The 21,354-nt window shown below is 44.0% G+C and overlaps 1 protein-coding gene across 1 annotated transcript in view; it reads right to left on the reverse strand.

The window, feature by feature from the left end:
* Positions 1 to 1,235: 1,235 nt before the first annotated feature.
* SETD7 (SET domain containing 7, histone lysine methyltransferase) overlaps positions 1,236 to 21,354 on the reverse strand; it is a 49,806-nt gene continuing 29,687 nt past the window's right edge. Inside the window, exons 5-8 of the mRNA XM_047091266.1 lie at positions 18,786 to 18,867; positions 14,925 to 15,042; positions 11,724 to 11,881; positions 1,236 to 7,030 (exon numbers count right to left, since the gene is read on the reverse strand). Coding sequence (XP_046947222.1) covers positions 6,850 to 7,030; positions 11,724 to 11,881; positions 14,925 to 15,042; positions 18,786 to 18,867 — 539 coding nt within the window. The 3' untranslated portion in view covers positions 1,236 to 6,849. The remainder of the gene's footprint in view (positions 7,031 to 11,723; positions 11,882 to 14,924; positions 15,043 to 18,785; positions 18,868 to 21,354) is intronic.

Raw genomic sequence — 21,354 nt, forward strand, 5'->3', positions numbered from 1 at the left:
TGGGGTAGAACTTTCTTATTGAACCATCCCAAATTAGTCAGATGCTGAGCTGAAATTAAACGTCCACCACAGCAGAAGTGCCTTCTGAATGGCTGCTATCTAATTCTGGATATGACCACTGAAATAATTTCAAGTCTAATATGAACTAGCAGGCTGAACAGTCTGAAACATTAAAACCTAAAGAAAGATATTTAGTGGAAGGTACCTGTGGGGACGATTACTGAGACCAAAAGAATGTGGTCTCGATCTTCCTCACCTTACCTTATTCCACAACCTTTGACTCCACACCAATTTTAATGCCCCCAAAGTTGCCTGAGCCTTCACTTTTGAGATTTTAGCTTCTTAGACTTACCCCGTTGGCATTTAAATTTTAATCTCATACCCCTCTCCTGCACAAGGGGGAAGAATACTAATATTGTGTGTTAGTGGGTGAAACTTCGCCTTAAAGATCCAGCATATGGAAGTGTCTCTATCCAAGTGATGAATCTGATCCAGCATCAGGTTGGATTTAATCACCTTACTTGCTTCGGTCTTCTTCCTAGGAGGTGTGATGAGATCAAAGACTGGGCACCTGAGGGGGATAAGATAAAACAGGAGGTCTTGCCGCCTGCTTCAGTTTAATGCCTAACTGCCCTTCACGTAGTACCACCCAGCTTACTCCAATCCATTGCTTTGGGTCCCTGGGCACAAGGCACAACTAATAGCAAAGTATTATTTTTACCTCCGGTGTCTTTGGCTTTTGTTCCTTGGGAATGTTGGAGGGGCAAGTTTGGGAATGCGAGCTGTGATCTGGGGAGGAGTCAGGGGTTGCCGGTTTCCTCAGCTCAAAGCTGTCCTAAGGTCTCCACAATCTACCGCAACATCTCACAAAATTCCCATTATCTTCTTTAAACCATGAGCCGAAGCTTCCCATCCTTCAGGTATTTCCCCTGATCATTTCATTTATATCCAATAGCCTTAACCTTTATGTAATCAACTAGACCCTCTTGTGTGATGTTGATAATTCTTCTGGCTTCATAGGTACACGTGGAGTTGTGCTAAATCCAAAGCTCCTAACCATTTTATACCCCTCCTCCCCTCTCCTCTAACGCTTTGAAAATGGCAAATGGCTAATCACATTTTAAAATAACTCAAAATGTAAAGGTTGGCTTAGTAATTTCGACATACAATAGACATGTCATAAGAACAATGTTACTGCCTTTCTGCCCTAAATGACAAAGAAAGACACTGACAGATGATTGTATATTTTGTTTAATACTTGCATTGTTTCTATAGCGCAATTATAGCAATCTTTAAATTTACTTTTCATTACAAATATTTGTCAAGTTTTGTTTCAGAAACATTTTTCCTACTCTCTTGCACATGCACCCAGACACACTACAAAAAAACTCATTCATAACACAGTAAGGGCAAACATTATTCATGTAAACATCTTTCATTAATTTCCCATAATTTAAAAAAATCATAGAATCATAGATCTTGAATAAGGCTCATAGATTTAGTTCAAATTCCACAAAAGACCAATCTTTTGTTAACTGTGACGGGGTTAACTTTTGGTTGCAATGAATGCTGAAAGCATACCCCTAGGTTCCAATCCTTAAACATACCTCACAACCTAATAAATGCATTTCAGGATAAAAGGAGAACGTAGAAAACCCAAGAGGAAACCTTTTGAAAGAGGGAGCTCAGACCATGAACCTGATTTCTTCTATGGTAAGCAGACATCACACACCCCCGTGGTTTCCCAATGCAAGGATCGAAGTTAATTATAGGAACCCAAAATATAACCAAGTCACTATGTTAAGATACATTGGCGTGTGTGTACATATTGCTAGTATACACAGTGAAAATTTGTCATGTTTATCATTTCTTTATATCCAGGACCGAAGCAGAGGGAAAACAAACAAACAAACAACCCACTCAAGTTGAATGCCGTTACAAAGGAGTTGTTCTAGTAACGTAAGAGTCAGGAGAGTTGGGAGGTATGTCCCAGAGATGTGATTGGTCTTGATATTAAAACGACTTCTAACAACAGTGTGTAAAGTCACAGACAGAGGAAGCAAGGATTTGCATTATCCGAGGACGTCTCTCTCTGGTTGAAAGTTTGGTGCTTGCGTGCATAGTCTCCCAGAGCTGAGACGGGAAATGGACTGTGCTGAGAAATGGGCCCCTTGCCAGCGGCTCCCTCCTCCTTCCTCCCAGTGAGGCGGAGGCCAGGAGGCAGGGACTGCTGGCAAAACCGTGAAGTTCCACCCTGGGGTCTGAACCCCAACTCCACTGAGGGCAGCCTCCCTGACATGTGTGACTAGGCAGTAAGGGTGGCGGTTGATGGTGGCCAGAAAACCCAGTTCTAAGGTTCCCACGGCCACATCTGGCTTCTGATTCTGCTGCCCTGCAAAGAAATTGTGCTCCGGATAACTGCACCAGTGTCTCTAATGCCTCTAATTCACTCGCGGGCCCTCAAAGGCCTGGAGTGATGTCACTTAAAGGTGGACACACCTCCATGAGCACCTAACTTACACCAGGAAGCGGCAGAGGCACTGGGGAAGCCTACAAGCTCTCTCCACGTCAGATGCAACAACGCAGGGCAGTTGCCATGAGTCAGAGTTATTTGTAGGCTTTTGAGTTTTAAAAATCAAAATTGACCTGCATTGTATCTCAATAGACTCAGGTAATTCTCACCAAAAATTTTGTAATTTGTTTAAATAGCACTGGAATAATTCAACTTCATTTAAATATATTCATTCTACCGTGAAAATATTTCATACAAACATCTATTTACATACAAACACATTAAAATTTGTGAAAAGGGTTTCCACCCCTGTGGTTGTATGGCTTGAAATAGTTTCATTGCTTTGAATATGTCTGCACACATTTGGCAAAATAAAACTATTAAAATTTAGTAGTTGTAAAATAAAAAAGTGACAACAAGGCTCCAAATTCCTGAAGGGAAAGATCAAAGAAAACACAATCTATCAAGGTACCTCAAGTAGATGTAAATTTAATATATTTTGTGAACCTTTGATCTGTGGCAAATAAACATTACAACTATCAGTCTTGCAACATAGTTTTGCTTGTTTTTCTAAAAAAAAAAAAAAAAGATGTCTGGATTCTAAATCACTACTCTTAAGACAGAAACTTGAGGCAACTGTTTTAAAACAAGGCAAAACAGAAAACTATACTTTCTCGGAAGATCTTAAATGCACTTTGTAGTGAGTGATTTAAAATTTTATATATTAAAGGAAAGTTTCTATAAAGTGCCACATACTGTCTCACTGAGAAGGCAACCCTTGAATTCACTGTTTACAGTTACTGCCACTTTAATAGTTACAATTAAATGTTGTAAATGGTTACACTTTTGCTTCCACGTTGGCCTTTCCAGCTTGTTGGTGGTAAGGAAATAGTTTTTCAAGTGTGAAGAACCCGTGGAAGGCAAATACATTTAACTACAGCCCCGGACAGGTTCAAAGAGGTCTTGAAAAACGAACTTCCTTCTTTGTTTCTCAGGTAGACCAGGGACGAAGCAGGTTAAAATAAGAATAGGTACTACGAAACTCAAGCCCTCCCTGCCTGTTGCCTCTTAATGTCATCGTTCCTTTGTGTCGGAAACTCAGTCCTTACCGTTGTCTTGTTAGTCCGTTCAAATGTCCATGTGGGACATACTCCTACAGATTAGTTCCTATTCCTAACTCTAACACAAGATAATATTTTGTCCTAGAAAAGCTGCTAAGGAAAGATCTAGTCATGCAGGAGTTGGACTGAGACGGCTCTGAGTGAATCTCCTCCAGACGTACCCTCACGGGTGCCAGCGTGTTTTGGGAGAGCACAAAGTTATTTCTTTATTCCCCACCGCATGGAATCTTCCACAATTCTGCTGTGGTCATGATGCGACCAAAACTACCAGATTTGGCTGCTTCCTGACATGTTTCCTTCCACCGTGGATGTAAAGATTCAGTAGAGAAATACATCCCGAGGCTTTCCCTGTCACACTTCGGCTCGAATAAGGAACAAACACGTTCCTTTCTCACCCGTTAATTCTTTATGGTACCTCAAACCACCACGACTTCTTTACCTACCTACAGAACACAGTGAACCTCAACCCCCCTCTGATTCCAGTCCATGACAAAGCCTTCCATTTGGGAGTGGGGTTTGGTGGGGGGGGGGGGGTCGTGGGAGAGCAGGAGCGACAAAGCCAGGCAGAGACGCAGAGTAAATGGCCAGAGGTACGCACGGAGGGCCTTGCAAGAAAGGAGAGAGGCTCAGAACAGGGAGGGAGAGGACGGAAAAGAGCGAGAGATCAGCTGGACATGGACAGCAAAGCTTCCTACAGACAAGAGAGGAAGTGGAAAGAGATGGGACTGGAGAATAGGAGGAAGAGCCAGGAGGCACAAGAAGAGAGGAGGGAGAAAGAGCGAGAGAGAGAGAGAGAGAGAGAGAGGCTTGGGTGTACTTACTGTTTCCCCCGATTTGTCTGAAGGTCACAGACACACTGCTGGGTTTTTAAACTGAGGGTTGTCATTACATATCTAATTTGAAAAATGGGTTAGCTGGTACTCCTTACAACTCTTCAATGCCTTATATCAAAGGAAAGAAAGGAAGAAAAAAAGATTCCATTTGAGTGGGGTAGTTCCAATAACCCATCAGGTCAGAGATTACACCCCCACTGCAGCCTCAGCAAGAATGACATTGTCCCCGGGAATGACGTCACTCGAGGCACAGCTGTGTTGGAAGTGTGACCGGCTCCATCCTGACCTCGCTCGCTGACCTGGCTCTACAGCTCAACTGGCAGAGGGCCAAGTAGAGCCATCTTTCTCCTGAAGACAGTCACTGACTTTGGGACGCATTTGAATGAAAGCACCCGTCAGAATACAAGTCCCGAGACTGTCCCTCTGTCGCTGTCTACAGAATGGTCTCTTTCTACAGAGAAGAAGCTATCCTATCCTGCTGCGTTTTCATCCAAAAACCCTATTGGTTCCTTTTGCGGGAGGTCTTTCTGGCAGCCCTGACCACTTCTCACATGTGAACACTCAGCTCATCCTCCCTGAAACCACCGCCACCTGGATGCACGCCTTGCACTGGCCACGTGCCCTGGCACTGCAGGGGGGGGGGGGGAGCTCCAGGATGCTGGGCCCTGCAAAGGAGGGAGGGGCCCCTTCTGTCACTGTTTGAGGGCTGAATCCTGTGTCCAGGGGCCGCCTGAACTGAAAGTTGTGAACAGCGCTGGATGGAGCACTTTTGCTAACTTCTTCCTAAGAACAACGTGCACCTGACAAGAAGGAGCAAATTCTGTCCTGTTTCTTTACTCCTCTCACTGCTACCAAGCAATCCGTGCTCAGCCAGAGCTCCCCCACTGGCTTGGAAGGCTGTGGCTCTCAAGACCAAACCGGCTCAGGTGACAGGTGCCACCACCAGCGGCTGCATTTCAGAACCACCGCTGCTCTCCAGAACTTTCCAGCTGCCTTGTGGAGGCATCTGAACAAGACATGGCTAGGGCACGTGGTGAAGGCGCTGGCAAAAGCCCAGAACTCTCAGAATTCATTCAGAGCGATCCCAGATACGTTACATACCTAACTAGCTAAACTAAAAAAACAGGGGTTTTCTCCTTATTTCTGCACTTGTGGTTACACATGGCTCGCAAAATCGCTGAAATGCTATTGATATCATTGCTTTTAAACTATACAGGTATTACTCTTAATTCACAATGCTTTGAAGCAGGTAAGTGCTTTGAAGTTACAATAATGAAGAGTTTTAGTATTAAGGTTTAGATTTGTACCTAGTGATCAGTATGTCTCTCTTAACAGTAGCAATTAAAAAAAAAATCAACTTTTGAATTCTGTGTTAGAATTCTAGTTTGTTATTTGACTTTTGAATTCGATGCACTGTGCCACAAGCCAGACTGCTCTATGTTATGTACATTTAAAGTGTACCCGAGGAGAAGAAATTACTAGTACTATTAAAGATATTGCAAAATTGCCACAGTTACTGCTTAGAAGTACTAATTTCCCTCTCTCCTTTCTTAAAGTATATATTACAACTCTTCCATAACTTAACGCAAACAACGTAAACTCATCTCTTCTCACATCTTAAAGCAAAGGTATCTTTGTTTACATGCGAGAATAATAATTCTATAATAATACCCTGGCCCTATGAGCCAGTTCTTTATATTAGGACATAATAATGAAACAATGATATAGAAAGAGCCAGAGAGACCTACGCACTGGCACGGACACGAAATCCATTTGGAAGTTTTCTCTTATAAAAGATATAGCTAAGATAGAGAATGAGACTGAGGGGTGAAATGACTCAAAAAGTGGGGTTCTGTTCGCTAGGAAAAAAAAAAAACAAAGCCATTCTATTGCAAGATACAGATCAAAGGTTAAAAGGCAAATTATACTACATTTAGAGAATAAAAATGTAGTAATTCTCTATCCTCCATACGGCACATACACCAAGTGTGAAAACACACCTGGTGTTGGCCGTAGGAAAAAAACATCATGGAAAAACCACCGGCTAAAAATGACTGAAAAGCCCCCTTTCCCTTTTTCAGTCTAATCATTTGGCATCTCTGAGTGTGGTACAGATTTAGACTTGAACCACCCAAGAACATCATGCTGTGTCAAGTGTTCGACAATACCTCTCAGTAGGACGTTGTTGCAAGGCTAGCTAATTTTAAATCTGGTATGAGTAATACAGTCAAGCCTAGTTAGTATGCGAGAAAGTCGTTGCTAACGCAGCGTGAGAGGATGTGATGTCACAGCATGAGCAGTCCCTGGTTGTCCCGTTGTCGGAAAACGTAGTGCATAGATCCAAGTTTCTATTCCAGGTCTCTGAAGCCCAGGGCTGAGCCTTTCACTTCTGCTGGGTGGCCTGGAAGGCCTTTAGCTCCACCTGGTACCACTCAGGGGCTTCAGGCCCACTCTTCCCCGGGGGACTGTGGTCATAGCCGTAGGCAACGGTGAGTTCCTCATCAGCCTCCACAGCTCGGAGTGTGCGGATGCATTTGATGGGCCCAAAGCGGGGGTGGACAAACCTAGACACCAAGATGCACACAGTCATTCCTGGGCCAGACCAGGAGGTTAGAAGCAAAGCCTGGGTGCGGGTGGGGGTGGGGGTAGGAATCCCCCACGAGCTCTTCCCTGGGTACTACTGGTAGGTCCTCAAGTGTGGCCCACGTATCGGCCAGCATCAGCTTCTCACCTGCGAGCAGCTAGACGTGGAGAATCTCAGCCCCGCCCAGACCTGATCTGGAATCTGCATTTTATTTATTTATTTATTTAAAAAAAATTTTTTTTTTCAACGTTTATTTATTTTTTGGGGACACAGAGAGACAGAGAATGAACGGGGGAGGGGCAGAGAGAGAGGGAGACACAGAATCGGAAACAGGCTCCAGGCTCCGAGCCGTCAGCCCAGAGCCTGTCGCGGGGCTCGAACTCACGGACCGCGAGATCGTGACCTGGCTGAAGTCGGACGCCCAACCGACTGCGCCACCCAGGCGCCCCTGGAATCTGCATTTTAACAACAGCTCCAGGTGATTCGTGTGCACACTCAAGTTTAAAAATCTCTGTTCTATCTTCCTTTTTGAGCATATATGGCACTCTGTATTTATAAACCAACAATCATGGTCAACCACAAAAATCTGTCCTTAATGAGAAACTGGATCCAGGGCAGCCGGTCGGCATTTCGGCTCACGTGGCCCGTAGCAGGCGATGAGCCGGCTGTACCTTGTGGGCAAGGCTTTACCAGGGTGCTTTGGGAGCTGTAAGGAAGAGCCCTCCGGACTTTTAAAAGCAAAAAACTCTGCATTCCACCTATACAGACAGAGGAAGTGTCGTTTTCTAGCATAAAAGTAGATGAAGATTTCTTTCCAAGAGGGAAGCCTAGACCTCTCTGCCAACCTGCCTTTTAAACATTTCCCTGTGAAGCATCTTGTGAAGGGAGCAGCTGCGGGTGTCTCAGAACCTGAGGCAGGGCTAACGCTATGGCTACGTTCCTCTACCAAAGGCTCCCAACCCGGTTCACTCCCATAACACCTGCGGGAGAACAGGAGATAAGTCAGTAACAGACTTTTAGCTCACCTAACGGCTTCCGAAACCCCAAATGGATATATACATATATGTAAGGCATGGCCAAAAAGAAACTTGCTTTATTTCTATATGTATTGGTCAAATAAATCTCATTCGTTTATAGTCACATTTTGAGCAAAGGACATTGAGACACCAAAGGAGAAGTTTCCAGACCCTAAGTTAGATTGGCACATGCACCATGATAGGAAGTACTTGGCTAGTTCCCTCTATTGGTGGTGAGGAAAGGAGTGTGTCCGTGGTGTAGGGACATCTTTTACGTGGTGGACAAAGGAACAACCTCACCCTCACTCCCAGGGGTCTCTATGTTCACCCCACGTGGGTGTCATCTTTCCTGGAAAGCACTCTTGACTCAGGTTCAGAAGACTCTGGTATGAGTCCTGGTTCGACACGTTATTACTGCCCCCTCTCAGAGAGCTTACTTCCGTATCTCTGAATCTCACTTTCCTTGCCTGCAAATTCATGGTAATAGTAGTAATCCTAATCCTCTAAGAGTTGTCATTGTGACAAAATAGGATCACATATATAAAACATCTCACACAATACTTGGCACAGAGGACTCAGCTACTCTAAGTGACTACATGTGCGTTGTGTGTGAGCATGTGCACATGCACAGAATTCTCACACTGTGCCCCATCACAGACATCCATCCCTGCCCCAGGAACTCAGGAATTCCTTATGAAAATCACAACTCTTTGTCTCTAAATTAAAACATTTCATGAAAAAAATAATACCCCTGGGGTGCCTGGGTGGCTCAGTCGGTTAAGCGTCCGACTTTGGCTCAGGTCATGATCTCGGGGTTTGTGAGTTCGAGCCCCACGTCAGGCTCTGTGCTGACAGCTCAGAGCCTGGAGCCTGCTTCGGGTTCTGTGTCACCCTCTCTCTCTGACCCTCCCCCGTTCATGCTCTGTCTCTCTCTGTCTCAAAAATAAATAAAGGTTAAAAAATTAAAAAAATAATAATACCCCTGAAATGGAGCTCAAGCTAATCTTCTCGTGCACTGAAAAAGTCTGGGAGAAGCCTAAGACTTCTGTTACAACCCTCTTCTATTTTCATTTTCCTACGTGTTACTGTTATTTTCAAAGAGTAGAAAATGGACACCCTGAAAAAAACTCAATTTCAGGTGCTGATTCTCCAAGGCAAGCACTAAGGCACAACAATTAAGGACACTTAGCCACTTGGACTAAGAGGTCCGAGTTTCCTGTCCATGAGTGAGGGGACAGTAACGGAAGTTGCCCCACAGAGGTACTGGGAGGACTAAATGAGGTAATTCAGGAGAAGCTGTTTGCACAGCACCAGCCTAAAGTGCTCAGAAAACGCCAGCAGCACGATTACTGGTCAAAGCAAACCTCTGCACCGAGTGGTTTGACCCCTTGGTGACATGTTACCTATATTTACAACTAGGAAAGTAGTCCATCTGGCATTTTGTATCAGACTACAGCTTATGGGATATTGTTTTATTTATGTCAAAGTGTGCATAATAATACCAACGATTTTACAGACAAATGAATGCCATGAATTGGTATCTGATTTTTTTTTTAGTGTTTATTTTTGAGAGACAGAGAGAGAGAGAGAGAGAGAGAGAGTGAGTGAGGGAGGGAGGGACAGAGAGAGAAACACAGAATCTGAAGCAGACTCCAGGCTCTGACCTGTCAGCACACAGCCCAACGCGGGGCTTGAACTCACGAAGGGTGAGATCGTGACCTGAGCTGAAGTCAGAAGCTTAACCAACTGAGCCACCCAGGTGCCCCATGTCTCTGAATTTTATATGATGATATATTATTATTCAGGTAGTCTTCCCATTACCCCAAACAACTAATATTTCACATTGGACTCAAAGAAAATAACCCTGAAGAGTACAGGGACTTGATTCTGCACAAATGGTTCCCTCCCTTGTCTCCTGTGCTCTCTTCCTTTTGGGGAGAAAAATCATGTCCTTGCAATGAAATCACAGAACTAATTTGTTTTGAAAGAGCAGTCTAAGTAGCATTTATTATCGCTAGTCACCACTGCTTTAAAAGATTGTTGGTAAGCTGTATGCAGCTTGGAACGATGCTTTGGCCTAACTCACATTGGCCACGAAAGCCTTGGAGTTAATAACAGTGTCCGTTTCATTTTACATGACACATGTCCTTTGCCATTTCTACCTGCCCTTTAAACAGCAGTTGTAGCTTCAGTACTTGTTTCTGGGTGCCAAGGGGAGCAAGTCCCTGCCAGAACAATTTTCAAGCCATCTCAGGGATGCAAGGAGGGACATTCAAATCCTGGCAGTTTTCCCACAGATTAAATGCACAGGATCTAATCCTGCTTCTGTTAACAAGCAATACACTGAGGGACTGCAGGCTCTAACTGAGCAGAAAAGGTTGCACGCAGCTGCCTGGCCCCCAGGAGGATCTGGCATTCTCCAACTGAGCTAAGGAGATCAATGATGATGGTACAAGGAATCCCAACTATACCCTTCAAGGAATAGTCAGAGATGCTTCACTTTGGGAGGAGGACATTCAAGGGGTATATGAAAACTTCTAAAATATTTGTAGGGCTGCTATGGGGAAGAGAGACTGGCATAGCGCACGAGAAAGGGAAATGATTAGGGCCAAGGGCTGGCTGTTCCAGGAAACCCACTTAGTATCCACGGAAACAACATTCTAATCATCAGAGCCCAAAAGCTAGTTTCATAAAATCTTCAGTTTGTCCAGACAGCTGCCCTCAAGGGCGGCTCCCCGTCGGTGAAGGTTTACAAGAAAAGGTTCTACGAGCAGGTGGAAGTGGAGGCTCCAACTCTGAGAGGTAGGATTATTTGGCTTTTTAAAATAAGAGCTTTGTTGAGATGCAATTTATATACCTCATAATTCACCCATTTGAGGTATACAGTTCAGTGGGTTTCAGTCGTGCAACCATCACCACTGTCTAATTTTAGTTCCTTGCACCACCCTCAAAAGAGACCCCATGCTCATGCGCCATTAACCTCATTTCCCTCCACTCCCCCCGGCCCTGGGCAACCACTGATCTATATTCTGCCTCCACGAATTCTGCTGTGGTGGACAATTCATACCAATGGAATCATACACTATGGGCCTTATGCGACTAGCTTCTTGCACTTAGCATGATGTTTTCAAGGCTCATCCACATTGTAGCATGTGACAGTACTTCTTTCCTCTGTATTGTCAAATAATGCGGACTCTGATTTCAGGGGTCTTTTCCAACACCGAGACCTTGTGCTTACCTAAGCTTTAGCGTTTTATTTTCCTCCTTCCTTTCACACACCTAAAAGAGTTCACTAATCTCCACTGTGCAGAACAATTTTAATTTTTCTAGTATTTCAAGTATAACACCACCCTTACTTTTCCAGAATGAGACAACGGAAGGACAAAAAAGCATCAACAAAACAGTGCACACAAAGTACAGTATTTCTGTAGCATTTCTACCCTTCCAAGCACTTTTCCATTTCTTGGCCTACTAAGGCCGGAGGAGGAGCTAGTTAGATTCTGAGTTTCAGGTCATAACTGTGAGGGTCCTGGGAGGGTAACTTGGAGGGAGCGGCCTTCCGTGGGGCGGGATGACACCTGTTACATGCCCTCCTCTGTCTCAGGGCCCTGGCGGATAGGACCTAGATCTGCCCTGGCAGCTCGGTGTCATACTCACATGTCGTAGATGCAGTTTGGAGTGAAGGAGTGATTTGCCTTGTGTCCCAAGGAGGCACAGTACTTGGATACATGGTTGTAGGGCTCAGGCACATCAATGACCGTTTCTTCATCGAGGGAGAGGGTATTCCCATTAAGGGCCCAGTCCCTGCTGTCAACCTGTAGAAAACAAGAAAGCAAACATTAGAGATAGCCATTCTCCCTAAATCTCAAAGAACATCAGCAATATTAACTCATTTATCCTTATGTTTCATGGTTTGAGTGTTATATATGTGAAAAGAACCTAAGGCATCTGTCTGCACACTGATGCTGCAAAAGCCATTTATGGGCAGCACCAGGCAGCTCAACTTACAATGTATTAATTTTTCTTTATCTTCTATGAAAAAAAGGATTTGAAGTCCCTTAAAAGACACACAAAAATATAACCAGATGTCCCTAGGTTGTTTATTTCTTCACTGCAGGCTAAGACTTGTTACTTCAAAAGCCTTCCAGCACCAAACTCAAATTTTTACACATCTAATTGTTTTTTTTTAAGTTTATTTATTTTTGAAAGAGAGAGAGACAGACAGAGCGTGAGTGGGGGTGTGGGGCAGAGACAGAGGGAGAGACAGAATCTGAAGCAGGCTCCAGGCTCTGAGCTGGCAGCACAGAGCCTGATGCGGGGCTCGAACTCACAGACTGAGAGATCATGACCTGAGCCGAAGTCGGACACTCAATGGACTGAGGTACCCAGGAGCCCCATTACACATCCAATTGTTTTTTAAAGGGCCCAAACAAAGCAGAGTTTTAGCCATTCAGGGCCTGCTTTCCTGGGGACACCTGACCCCACATCTGCCATCAGTAGATTAGATAATTCCAGCACCATAAAGCCCCCAGACGGCCTGTGTCCTTTGGAGGTCTCTGGCCCAGACACCCCTCACCGTACCCCAGGTCACCTAGACACATAAGCCCCCTCTCTGCCCCTCTCTTTCCTGGGAGTTCCCTGCCTTCCTCCTGCTCTGTTTGTGGCCTTCGTGCACAAGCTTCTGGATGTGCTGGGAGCACATCCCGTCTCTTGCCGCCCTAAGCACTGCCCAGTGTCAAGAAAACCTGTGTGCTACTGCCTCCTGTGGTCTTATCTGTTTCTCTGATCAACCTCCAAATCCCTTGGACCCCTACTGTGAAGATGAGGCAAAAGAAAAACAAAAGTAAGAACATCAAGTGGAACCAGAACTTGAGAATGCAAAACTGTGTTTCAGGAGAGTCCTTCACCTTTGTTACAAGCAGGTGACCAATGTGACCAGCAGAGTCCCCAGCTACCAGTGTGCTTTCTTACCTACATTAGGGCTCATTCACTAATAGGCTTCCCTTCTCCAAGCCACTTCCCCACCCCAAGCCACAGCCCAGGATGTGGTGATGCCAGCCGAACAGTTTTTTGAGAGTAAATAGGATCACTTTTTTTTTTTAAGTTTATTTATTTATTTTTGAGGTGGGGGGGAGGGGCAGAGAGAGGGAGAGAGAGAAAGAACCCCAAGCAGGCTCTGCACTGTGAGCATGGAGCCCAGTGCAGATCTTGATCTCATGAACCGTAAGATTGTGACTGGAGCCGAAATCAAAGAGTCGGATGCTTCCCCGACTGAGCCACACAGGTGCCCCTAGGATCACATTTTTATATAGAACTATTGACTCTCAGAGTTGTACTGTCTCTCCTGCCCCTAAATTACAACTGGGCTGTTATTTGTACCTGATATTTATTCAACAACTATTTACTGAGTGCCTACCATATGCCAGGCACTGTCCTAGGTGCAGGGAATATAGCAGTGATGAACGTGAAAAAAATCTTCACGGGTCTTAATATTCCAGCCCTGTCATGTGATACTGAGATACCATCTACTTTAGGTTGCTGTTAGTTGTATATTTTTCTTATCTCCCCAACAGAATCTAAATTTCATGAAGGAGGGTGCCTATCCATTTATACAGTACAGCACAGTGAGTTTCACCTGGAGCCAGATTCTGCTGTTTGAAATCCTGCTTGAACTCTGACGGTTACTGTATTTGTGACCTTGGGCAAATGGCTTACCCTCTCTGGGCGTCAGTTTTGTTATCGGTTATCTAATGTTAGAATAAATAAGTAGCGTGTCAATATCCTGAGCCACCTTTCATATGCTGAATTTCCTGGACCGTCAGACACAGAAGTCTGGCTATGACCAGGGGATACCGCGTGCCCAGCCACGGCTCAGTTTGAGTGCAAAGCCATCCTTGTTGGTACAACGGCTTTGAAAGTGCAAACACTTGATGATTTCATGGCATTTCCCCCATAGCAGTCCACGGCAGGAAGTAAAAAAGTGAAGACACGAATGAGCAATAGAACCAGCAAGCCCAAGTCCTACACGCTTAATGCAAGTGAGACCAGATGGAGACGACAAGCCAGGCTAAAGCATCGACTTTCTGCCCTTAGGCAGACATGTAAGGAAGTTCATTGTGAAGCGAAGAAACAGAAGCAAAAACACACATGAATTCTGGAAAATATATCAAAGTTGTATTTTAAAGGCAAGAGGTGATTATTCTTTAACTTTTTGTTTTCATTTTTTGTTTGTTTGTTTTTGTTTTCTTTTTGGGGTTTTTTTGGGGTTTTTTTTTTGGCAGTAGAATACTTCCTGGCTGGATGCAGGCTACTGTGTGACTTTTGCACAAACAGGAGGGGGCCTGCCTATACAGTGCCCTGTGCAAGATCATAATAATTACTAACAGAGTCCAGTTGGATCTCAATTTTTCAGATACTGGGTGTAGCACAGTGCAAAGCAATTGCTGTCTCATTCACGGCAATATCCCACTTTTGATAAAATAGCTGTGAAACTTAAAAGAGACCCCAGAGACATCCCCTGTCCCTCCCACCATGTGAGGCTGCGATGACAAGAGGGCCATTCATGAACCAGGAAGTGGACCGACCAGACACCAAATCTGTCAATACGTTGACCTTGGACTTCCAGCCTCCAGAACTGTGAGAAATAAATTTTTGTTGTTTATAGGCCATGCTGTGAATGGTATTTTTGCGACAGCAGTCCAAAGACTGCTATGAGACAGTGTATCCCACCAGTTTTACCAAAAAGACTGTTCTTTCATATTTCTAGGGAATACTAAAGGGGCTAACAGGAAAATTAAGAGTGTTTGAAACAAAGCCCGTTAGCCAATCAAGTTGATTCTCCGCTTCTACCCCACTCACCTCTTGGTGTGTAATTCGAACTCCATTATAAAAAGACATAACAGTATTAGGTCCCACTGCTACCTTGGAAAACAGTCCTTCTCCAGCACTGGAAATGAGAGATTCAGCAACATAAACCCTAAATAGGAAAAACAGTCAAATGATGGTTCTTTCAGTTTGATATGTTACTTTAAAAAAATTTTTTTTTTCAACGTTTATTTATTTTTGGGACAGAGAGAGACAGAGCATGAACAGGGGAGGGGCAGAGAGAGAGGGAGACACAGAATCGGAAACAGGCTCCAGGCTCCGAGCCATCAGCCCAGAGCCTGACGCGGTGCTCGAACTCACGGACCGCGAGATCGTGACCTGGCTGAAGTCGGACGCTTAACCGACTGCGCCACCCAGGCGCCCCGATATGTTACTTTTTATATCAACCATCAACATAGTATGGCTACTGAACCCAAAACATCAGTTCATAGTAATCCAGTGAGGAAGGAAGGAAGGAAGGAAGGAAGGAAGGAAGGAAGGAAGGAAGGAAAGTTAAGCCCTAACATTTGGCATTAGAAATTGAGGAACTGCTACTTATGTACCTTTTAAGAGTGATGTCTAGGGGGTGCCTTGGTGGTTCAGTCAGTTAAGCATCTGACTCTTGGTTTCAGCTTATGTTATGATCTCACAGTTCGAGGGCTCAAGCCCCACATAGGGCTCTGTGCTGACAGTGTGGAGCCTGCTTGGGATTCTGTCTCTTTGCCCCTCCCTGCTCACGCACTCTCTCTCTCTCAAAATAAATAAATAAAACTTAAAAAAAAAAAAGAGTGCTGTTTAAAATACGCTCTCAAATATGGGGAATATTATATATAGTTGACCCACGGGTGTAAACTATGCAGGTCCATTTATATGTGGAATTTTTTTTTAATGTTTTTATTTATTTTTGAAACAGAGAGAGACAGAGCATGAACAGGGGAGGGGCAGAGTGAGAGGGAAACACAGAATCCAAAGCAGGCTCCAGGCTCTGAGCTGTCAGCACAGGGCCTGATGCAGGGCTAGAACTCATGAACCGTGAGATCATGACCTGAGCCAAAGTCAGATGCTTAACTGACTGAGCCACCCAGGTGCCCCTATATGTGGGATTTTTACAGTACAGTACCACAAATGTCTTTTCTCTTCCTCATGACTTTTTCTTTTCTTTTCTTTCCTTTTTTAAGGTTTTATTTTTAAGTAATTTCTCCACCCAACATGGGGTTCAAACTCACAACCTTGAGATCAAGAGTTGCACGCTCTACCAACTGAGCCAGTCAGGAGCGCCCCTTTATGACTTTCTTAATAACATTTTCTTTCTTTCTTTTTTTTAATGTATTTATTTTTGGGAGAGAGAGAGAGAGAGAGAGACAAAGACAGAGTATGAGCAGGGGAGGGGCAGAGAGAGGAGACACAGAATCTGAAGCAGGCTGCAGGCTCTGAGCTGTCAGCACAGAGCCTGATGTGGGGCTCGAACCATGAGCTGAGATCATGACCTGAGCTGAAGTTGGTCATGTAACTGACTGAGCCACCCAGGCACCCCCTTCATAACATTTTGTTTTCTCTAGCTTACTAGAGAAATACTAAGTAAGTAATAGTAAGTAAATAGTAAGAAATACTAATATTTATTAAGAATACAGTATATAATACATATAACATAAAAAATATGTGTTAATCAACTGTTTATGTTATTGGTAAGGCTTCCTATCAACAGTAGGCTATTAGTAGTGAAGTTTTTGGGGAATCAAAAATTATATGTGGATTTTCAGCTGTGTGCAGTGGGGGAGAGGGGAGGTGCCCCAACCCCTGTGTTGTTCAAGGCTTCACTGTATTCATAAAGCAACTCAACATTTGATAGGAGGTTTTTTTAAAAAAGAAATTATGTTTTTAGTTAATGAGTGTTTTTACTGTCTTCCTGGACAAGTAAACATTTCCAAAGTAATTCAAGCTATGCCCATTTGTCAGGGCTAAATAGGAAGGAAAGGCTGTTTTAATTAAGCCCCAAGATGAATCTTTCACTTGAAACACTGACAGTTAGTAAAACATATTCAATATGCACTTCCCAACAAAAGGGTTTATAGCATGTCCACTAACTATGGCCCAAGGGTCAAATCTGGCAGCTGCCCACTCTTGGAAATACAGTTTTATGGAACGTGGCCACGCCTATTTGCTGTCACTTGTTGCTTTAGCGTTACAAAGGCAGAACTGAGTAGTTGCAGTAGGGACCTACAATATGGCTCTTTACAGAAAAAGTTTGCCAATCCCTGGTTTACAGGAAAACAGCACTCACTCATCATTATTGAACTGGATTGAATAAGAGAGTGCATGCCCCATGAACAACTAACATTCCAGTTCTTTGGGTGCTGTGATCTAATGACTCTGGTGGAAATGCTCATCTTTAATTTTTGTTCCATGGGTCTTACGCTTATTTTATGGACTAGAGGACTAAATTATTGCTTCCAACTTTACTCCTTCCCTGTGGTAGAATTATACATCCTGCTGCTTTGCCATGTGACCTTGTGGTGCCTCCTTCACGGTGGGTAGACCATGTACCCCTGCCGGGACCATGCTGGGCTTGGCCGTATGCTCTACTTTGCTACTGGAACATGGGCAGGAGGACTGCATGCCAGGGCCCAGGTGTTAAGAGGATGACAAATATCTGTCAGTCTTCCGCGATTTCCATTCATCTCCACCAGAAGAAGATGCCTCAGGAGGCCACTGCTCCTTCAGCCTGCATCTTGGAATACAGACATGTGAAACCGACCTGAACCCAACTTGAAATCTGAAGTCCAGCCTCATCCAGCTGAGCCAAGTTGAGCCTGGTCAAAAGTGGCTGAACCTCAGCTAACCTACAGAATCATGAGTGTAACCTAACATTTCTGCATTCATAAACCACTGTTAGGTTTTGAGGGTATCATTATACAGCATCATCACAGCGGAAGTAACAAAAAAGATGGATACATACGATCATCGCGCTTTTGTGTTTCCGGTAGGCAAGAGACAAGAGACCAAACCCTTCCCTTTGTAAATGGACCACAGCTTTGTATCAAGAAAGAGGCCTTTCATTCATTGTGACATTGTGGTGGGAGCCCTGTCAGTTAAACCAAGGAAGTGGCCCATTTTTCAGATGGGACCAGAACAAAAAGTGAATGGGAGTCGTGCTTTGTAAGCCAGGCTAACAAATGAGTGAGGCAAAGAGAAGGCCAACTGCAGATGGCACTCTTACTCAGGAGCAGGCCAGCTGCTAGGGGACGAGCATCTCGGGGAGAGTACCAGAGCAAGTCATACCAAGAACTGAGCACTGGAGTTTAGAGAAGATGAAATGGAATGGGACTTGACACTTGGGGAATGAGCTTATAGAATCGGAAGCTTGTCATTTATAAGCTGGAATGTCTTTATGCTTCTTATATTGTCTTTCTTTCATGCCTGTTCTCTCTTAGTGAATAAAGAAATTGTCTTGTGTTCCAGATCCCCTCAGCTATGCTAAGTAAAGGAGGCATTCTGGTTCCTGCCTTGGCTAGACAGAGCTTTAAAGAAGGTGAAATGCTCTAGAGGCCGGCATGTGGCTTTCATTGCACCAGGGCCCTCAAAAAGGGGACAACTGGGTAGGGCATAGCTGGCTGCCTAGCCCGACAGCTGTCTATATGTAGAAGTTTCATTCTGGGACTGACACATGGCTGTTCTGTGCTTTATGGGTGGAGAAACTCTCTCACAGGGACAGAGTCTATATGAGCATAAAAACACTCTTCATCACAATATATAAACTTTTTTTCAGAGAGCCACAAAGAAGGATTAGTTCCCACCATTAGGGCTATTTAACCTCCTATAAACAGGGCTATTAAAACCACAAGGAAAAAAAATTACCTCTCTGATTCATATGGATCTGGAAGAAGAGCATTGGTAGAAATGCAAGATGAAGTCGATTTATCAAAGTGGTACACCGAACCTGAAAAGCAAACGAAAATCTCAATCCAGGGATTACAGAGTTAGGGAAGAACTTTTACAGCGTCTCTCTGTATTCATGGGACAGAATGAGTTAAATAATGAAAAGTGTTATTCAAGTTATAGCACCTGGTGGAGAGGATGTGGAGAAACGGGAACCCTCTTGCACTGTTGGTGGGAATGCAAACCGGTACAGCCACTCTGGAAAACAGTGTGGAGGTTCCTCAAAAAATTAAAAATAGATCTACCCTAAAAAAAAAAAAAAAAATTTAAAAAAAAAAAAAAAAAAAAAAAAGGGGCGCCTGGGTGGCGCAGTCGGTTAAGCGTCCGACTTCAGCCAGGTCACGATCTCGCGGTCCGTGAGTTCGAGCCCCGCGTCAGGCTCTGGGCTGATGGCTCGGAGCCTGGAGCCTGTTTCTGATTCTGTGTCTCCCTCTCTCTCTGCCCCTCCCCCATTCATGCTCTGTCTCTCTCTGTCCCAAAAATAAATAAACATTGAAAAAAAAAAAATTTAAAAAAAAAAATAGATCTACCCTATGACCCAGCAATAGCACTGCTAGGAATTTACCCAAGGGATACAGGAGTGCTGATGCATAGGGGCACTTGTACCCCAATGTTTATAGCAGCACTCTCAACAATAGCCAAATTATGGAAAGAGCCTAAATGTCCACCAACTGACAAACAGATAAAGATGTGGTTTATATCTACAATGGAATACTAACTACTTAGCAATGAGAAAGAATGAAATCTGGCCATTTGTAGCAACATGCATGGAACTGGAGGGTATTATGCTAAGTGAGATAAGTCAGGCAGAGAAAGACAGATACCGTATGTTTTCATTCATATGTGGATCCTGAGAAACTTAACAGAAGACCGGGGGGAGGGGAAGGGGGGAAAAAGTTACAGAAAAGGAGGCAAACCGTAAGAGACTCTTAAATACTGAGAACAAACTGAGGGTTGATGGGGGATGGGGGAGAGGGGAAAGTGGGTGATGGGCACGGAGGAGGGCACTGGGTGTTGTATGGAAGCCAATTTGACGATAAATTATATACATATATATATATATATATATATATATATATACGTGTGTATATATATACACACACACATATATATACGTATGTACATATACGTATATGTGTGTGTGTGTGTGTGTGTGTGTGTATGTGTATATAAAAGTCATAGTACCTGGAATAAATTCTTCAATATAATTAAAAAAATTTTTTTAAGTTTATTTATTTTGAGAGAGCGAGAGAGCGAGCAAGCAGGGGAGGGGCACAGAGAGAGGGAGAGACAGAATCCCAAGGAGGCTCCATACCGTCACCACAGAGCCCGACAGGGGGCTCAAACTCCCAAATTGTAAGATCATGACCTGAGCTGAAGTTGAATACTTAACCAACTGAGTCACCCAGGTGCCCCCAAATTCTCCAATATAAATGAATGCTTTTAGATTTGCTTTTGAGTTGCATTTTTAGGTCTTAATGAACAGCCATCGTATGTATTTCTTAAAATCCCATTTTTGCTTTTGAATTGTCTTTATTCAAATGGTTTAAAAAATGCTTGTGCAATTAAAATTTTTAATCAAGAAAATGCTTTGTCATGAAATTCTGAGATCTCTCTGGGCAGATCAGGTTGAGTGATGGTTTTAAAATTTTCTGGTGGTTTTCTTCCCAGTAGACACAGTCTGTAGACTCCAACCACCCAGCCCTGGCAATTGTCTCCTTCACTAAAAATAAACATCCAGCCTCACCAGAATTAAGAACAGAACTGCTTTTGATAAAGCAAAAACACAGTCATCTTATTTCTATTAAGGTTGTTCAGAAGCAAGTCAGTAATTTATTCCAGAAACTAAGGTACACAACTGTCCTAGATTTAACACTGGTTCTCCGCAAAGGACCAGCCTCAGAGAGCCTTCCCAGAGCACACTGAAGACATCCGAGGCTCTACTGCACAGTAAGTAAAGAAGCACATTTCAGAACCGATGGGCTTAGTCCTGTAAAGTAAATTCTTTTAGGCACTAAGACATCACAAATAGTCCCAGTAAGCAATTCCTTGGTGGTTACCAGTGGTTACCAGGTCCTCTTTCAGTTTTGTTTTGTTTTGTACAATCACAAAATCCAAAATCAATGTCTCAAACTAAAAGTTAAAAAGCAATCAGGATCAGTCAAGGTCTAGCTAGGAAACAGACCATTTGAGTATTTCAAAGAGAGAATTTCACTCAGGGAATTGGTTATACAGAGCACGGAAGAACTGAGAAGCCAAACGGGCAGGTAAGGAGCCCAGAAACTGGCAAGAACTGGAAGCCATACAGCCCTAAGCCAGAGGGACAAAGGCGGAGAGGGTGTGCCTGGGGTTCTAGAGTTGGATTGATGCGGGACCTTCCTGTTGGGAGATGGAATCAGGAGACAGGCCACTGCTGGAGACACTGCTGGACACAGAGAGATCTTCTCCCCGATTCCTTTCCTCTCCATGCCCTTGGCCAGTGCCTCCC

This window comes from Lynx rufus, unplaced genomic scaffold, assembly GCF_022079265.1.
Source record: "Lynx rufus isolate CCGP_SWC_20201006 ecotype Redwood Valley unplaced genomic scaffold, mLynRuf1.p SCAF_3, whole genome shotgun sequence".
In the NCBI taxonomy this organism is placed as follows: Eukaryota; Metazoa; Chordata; class Mammalia; order Carnivora; family Felidae; genus Lynx; species Lynx rufus.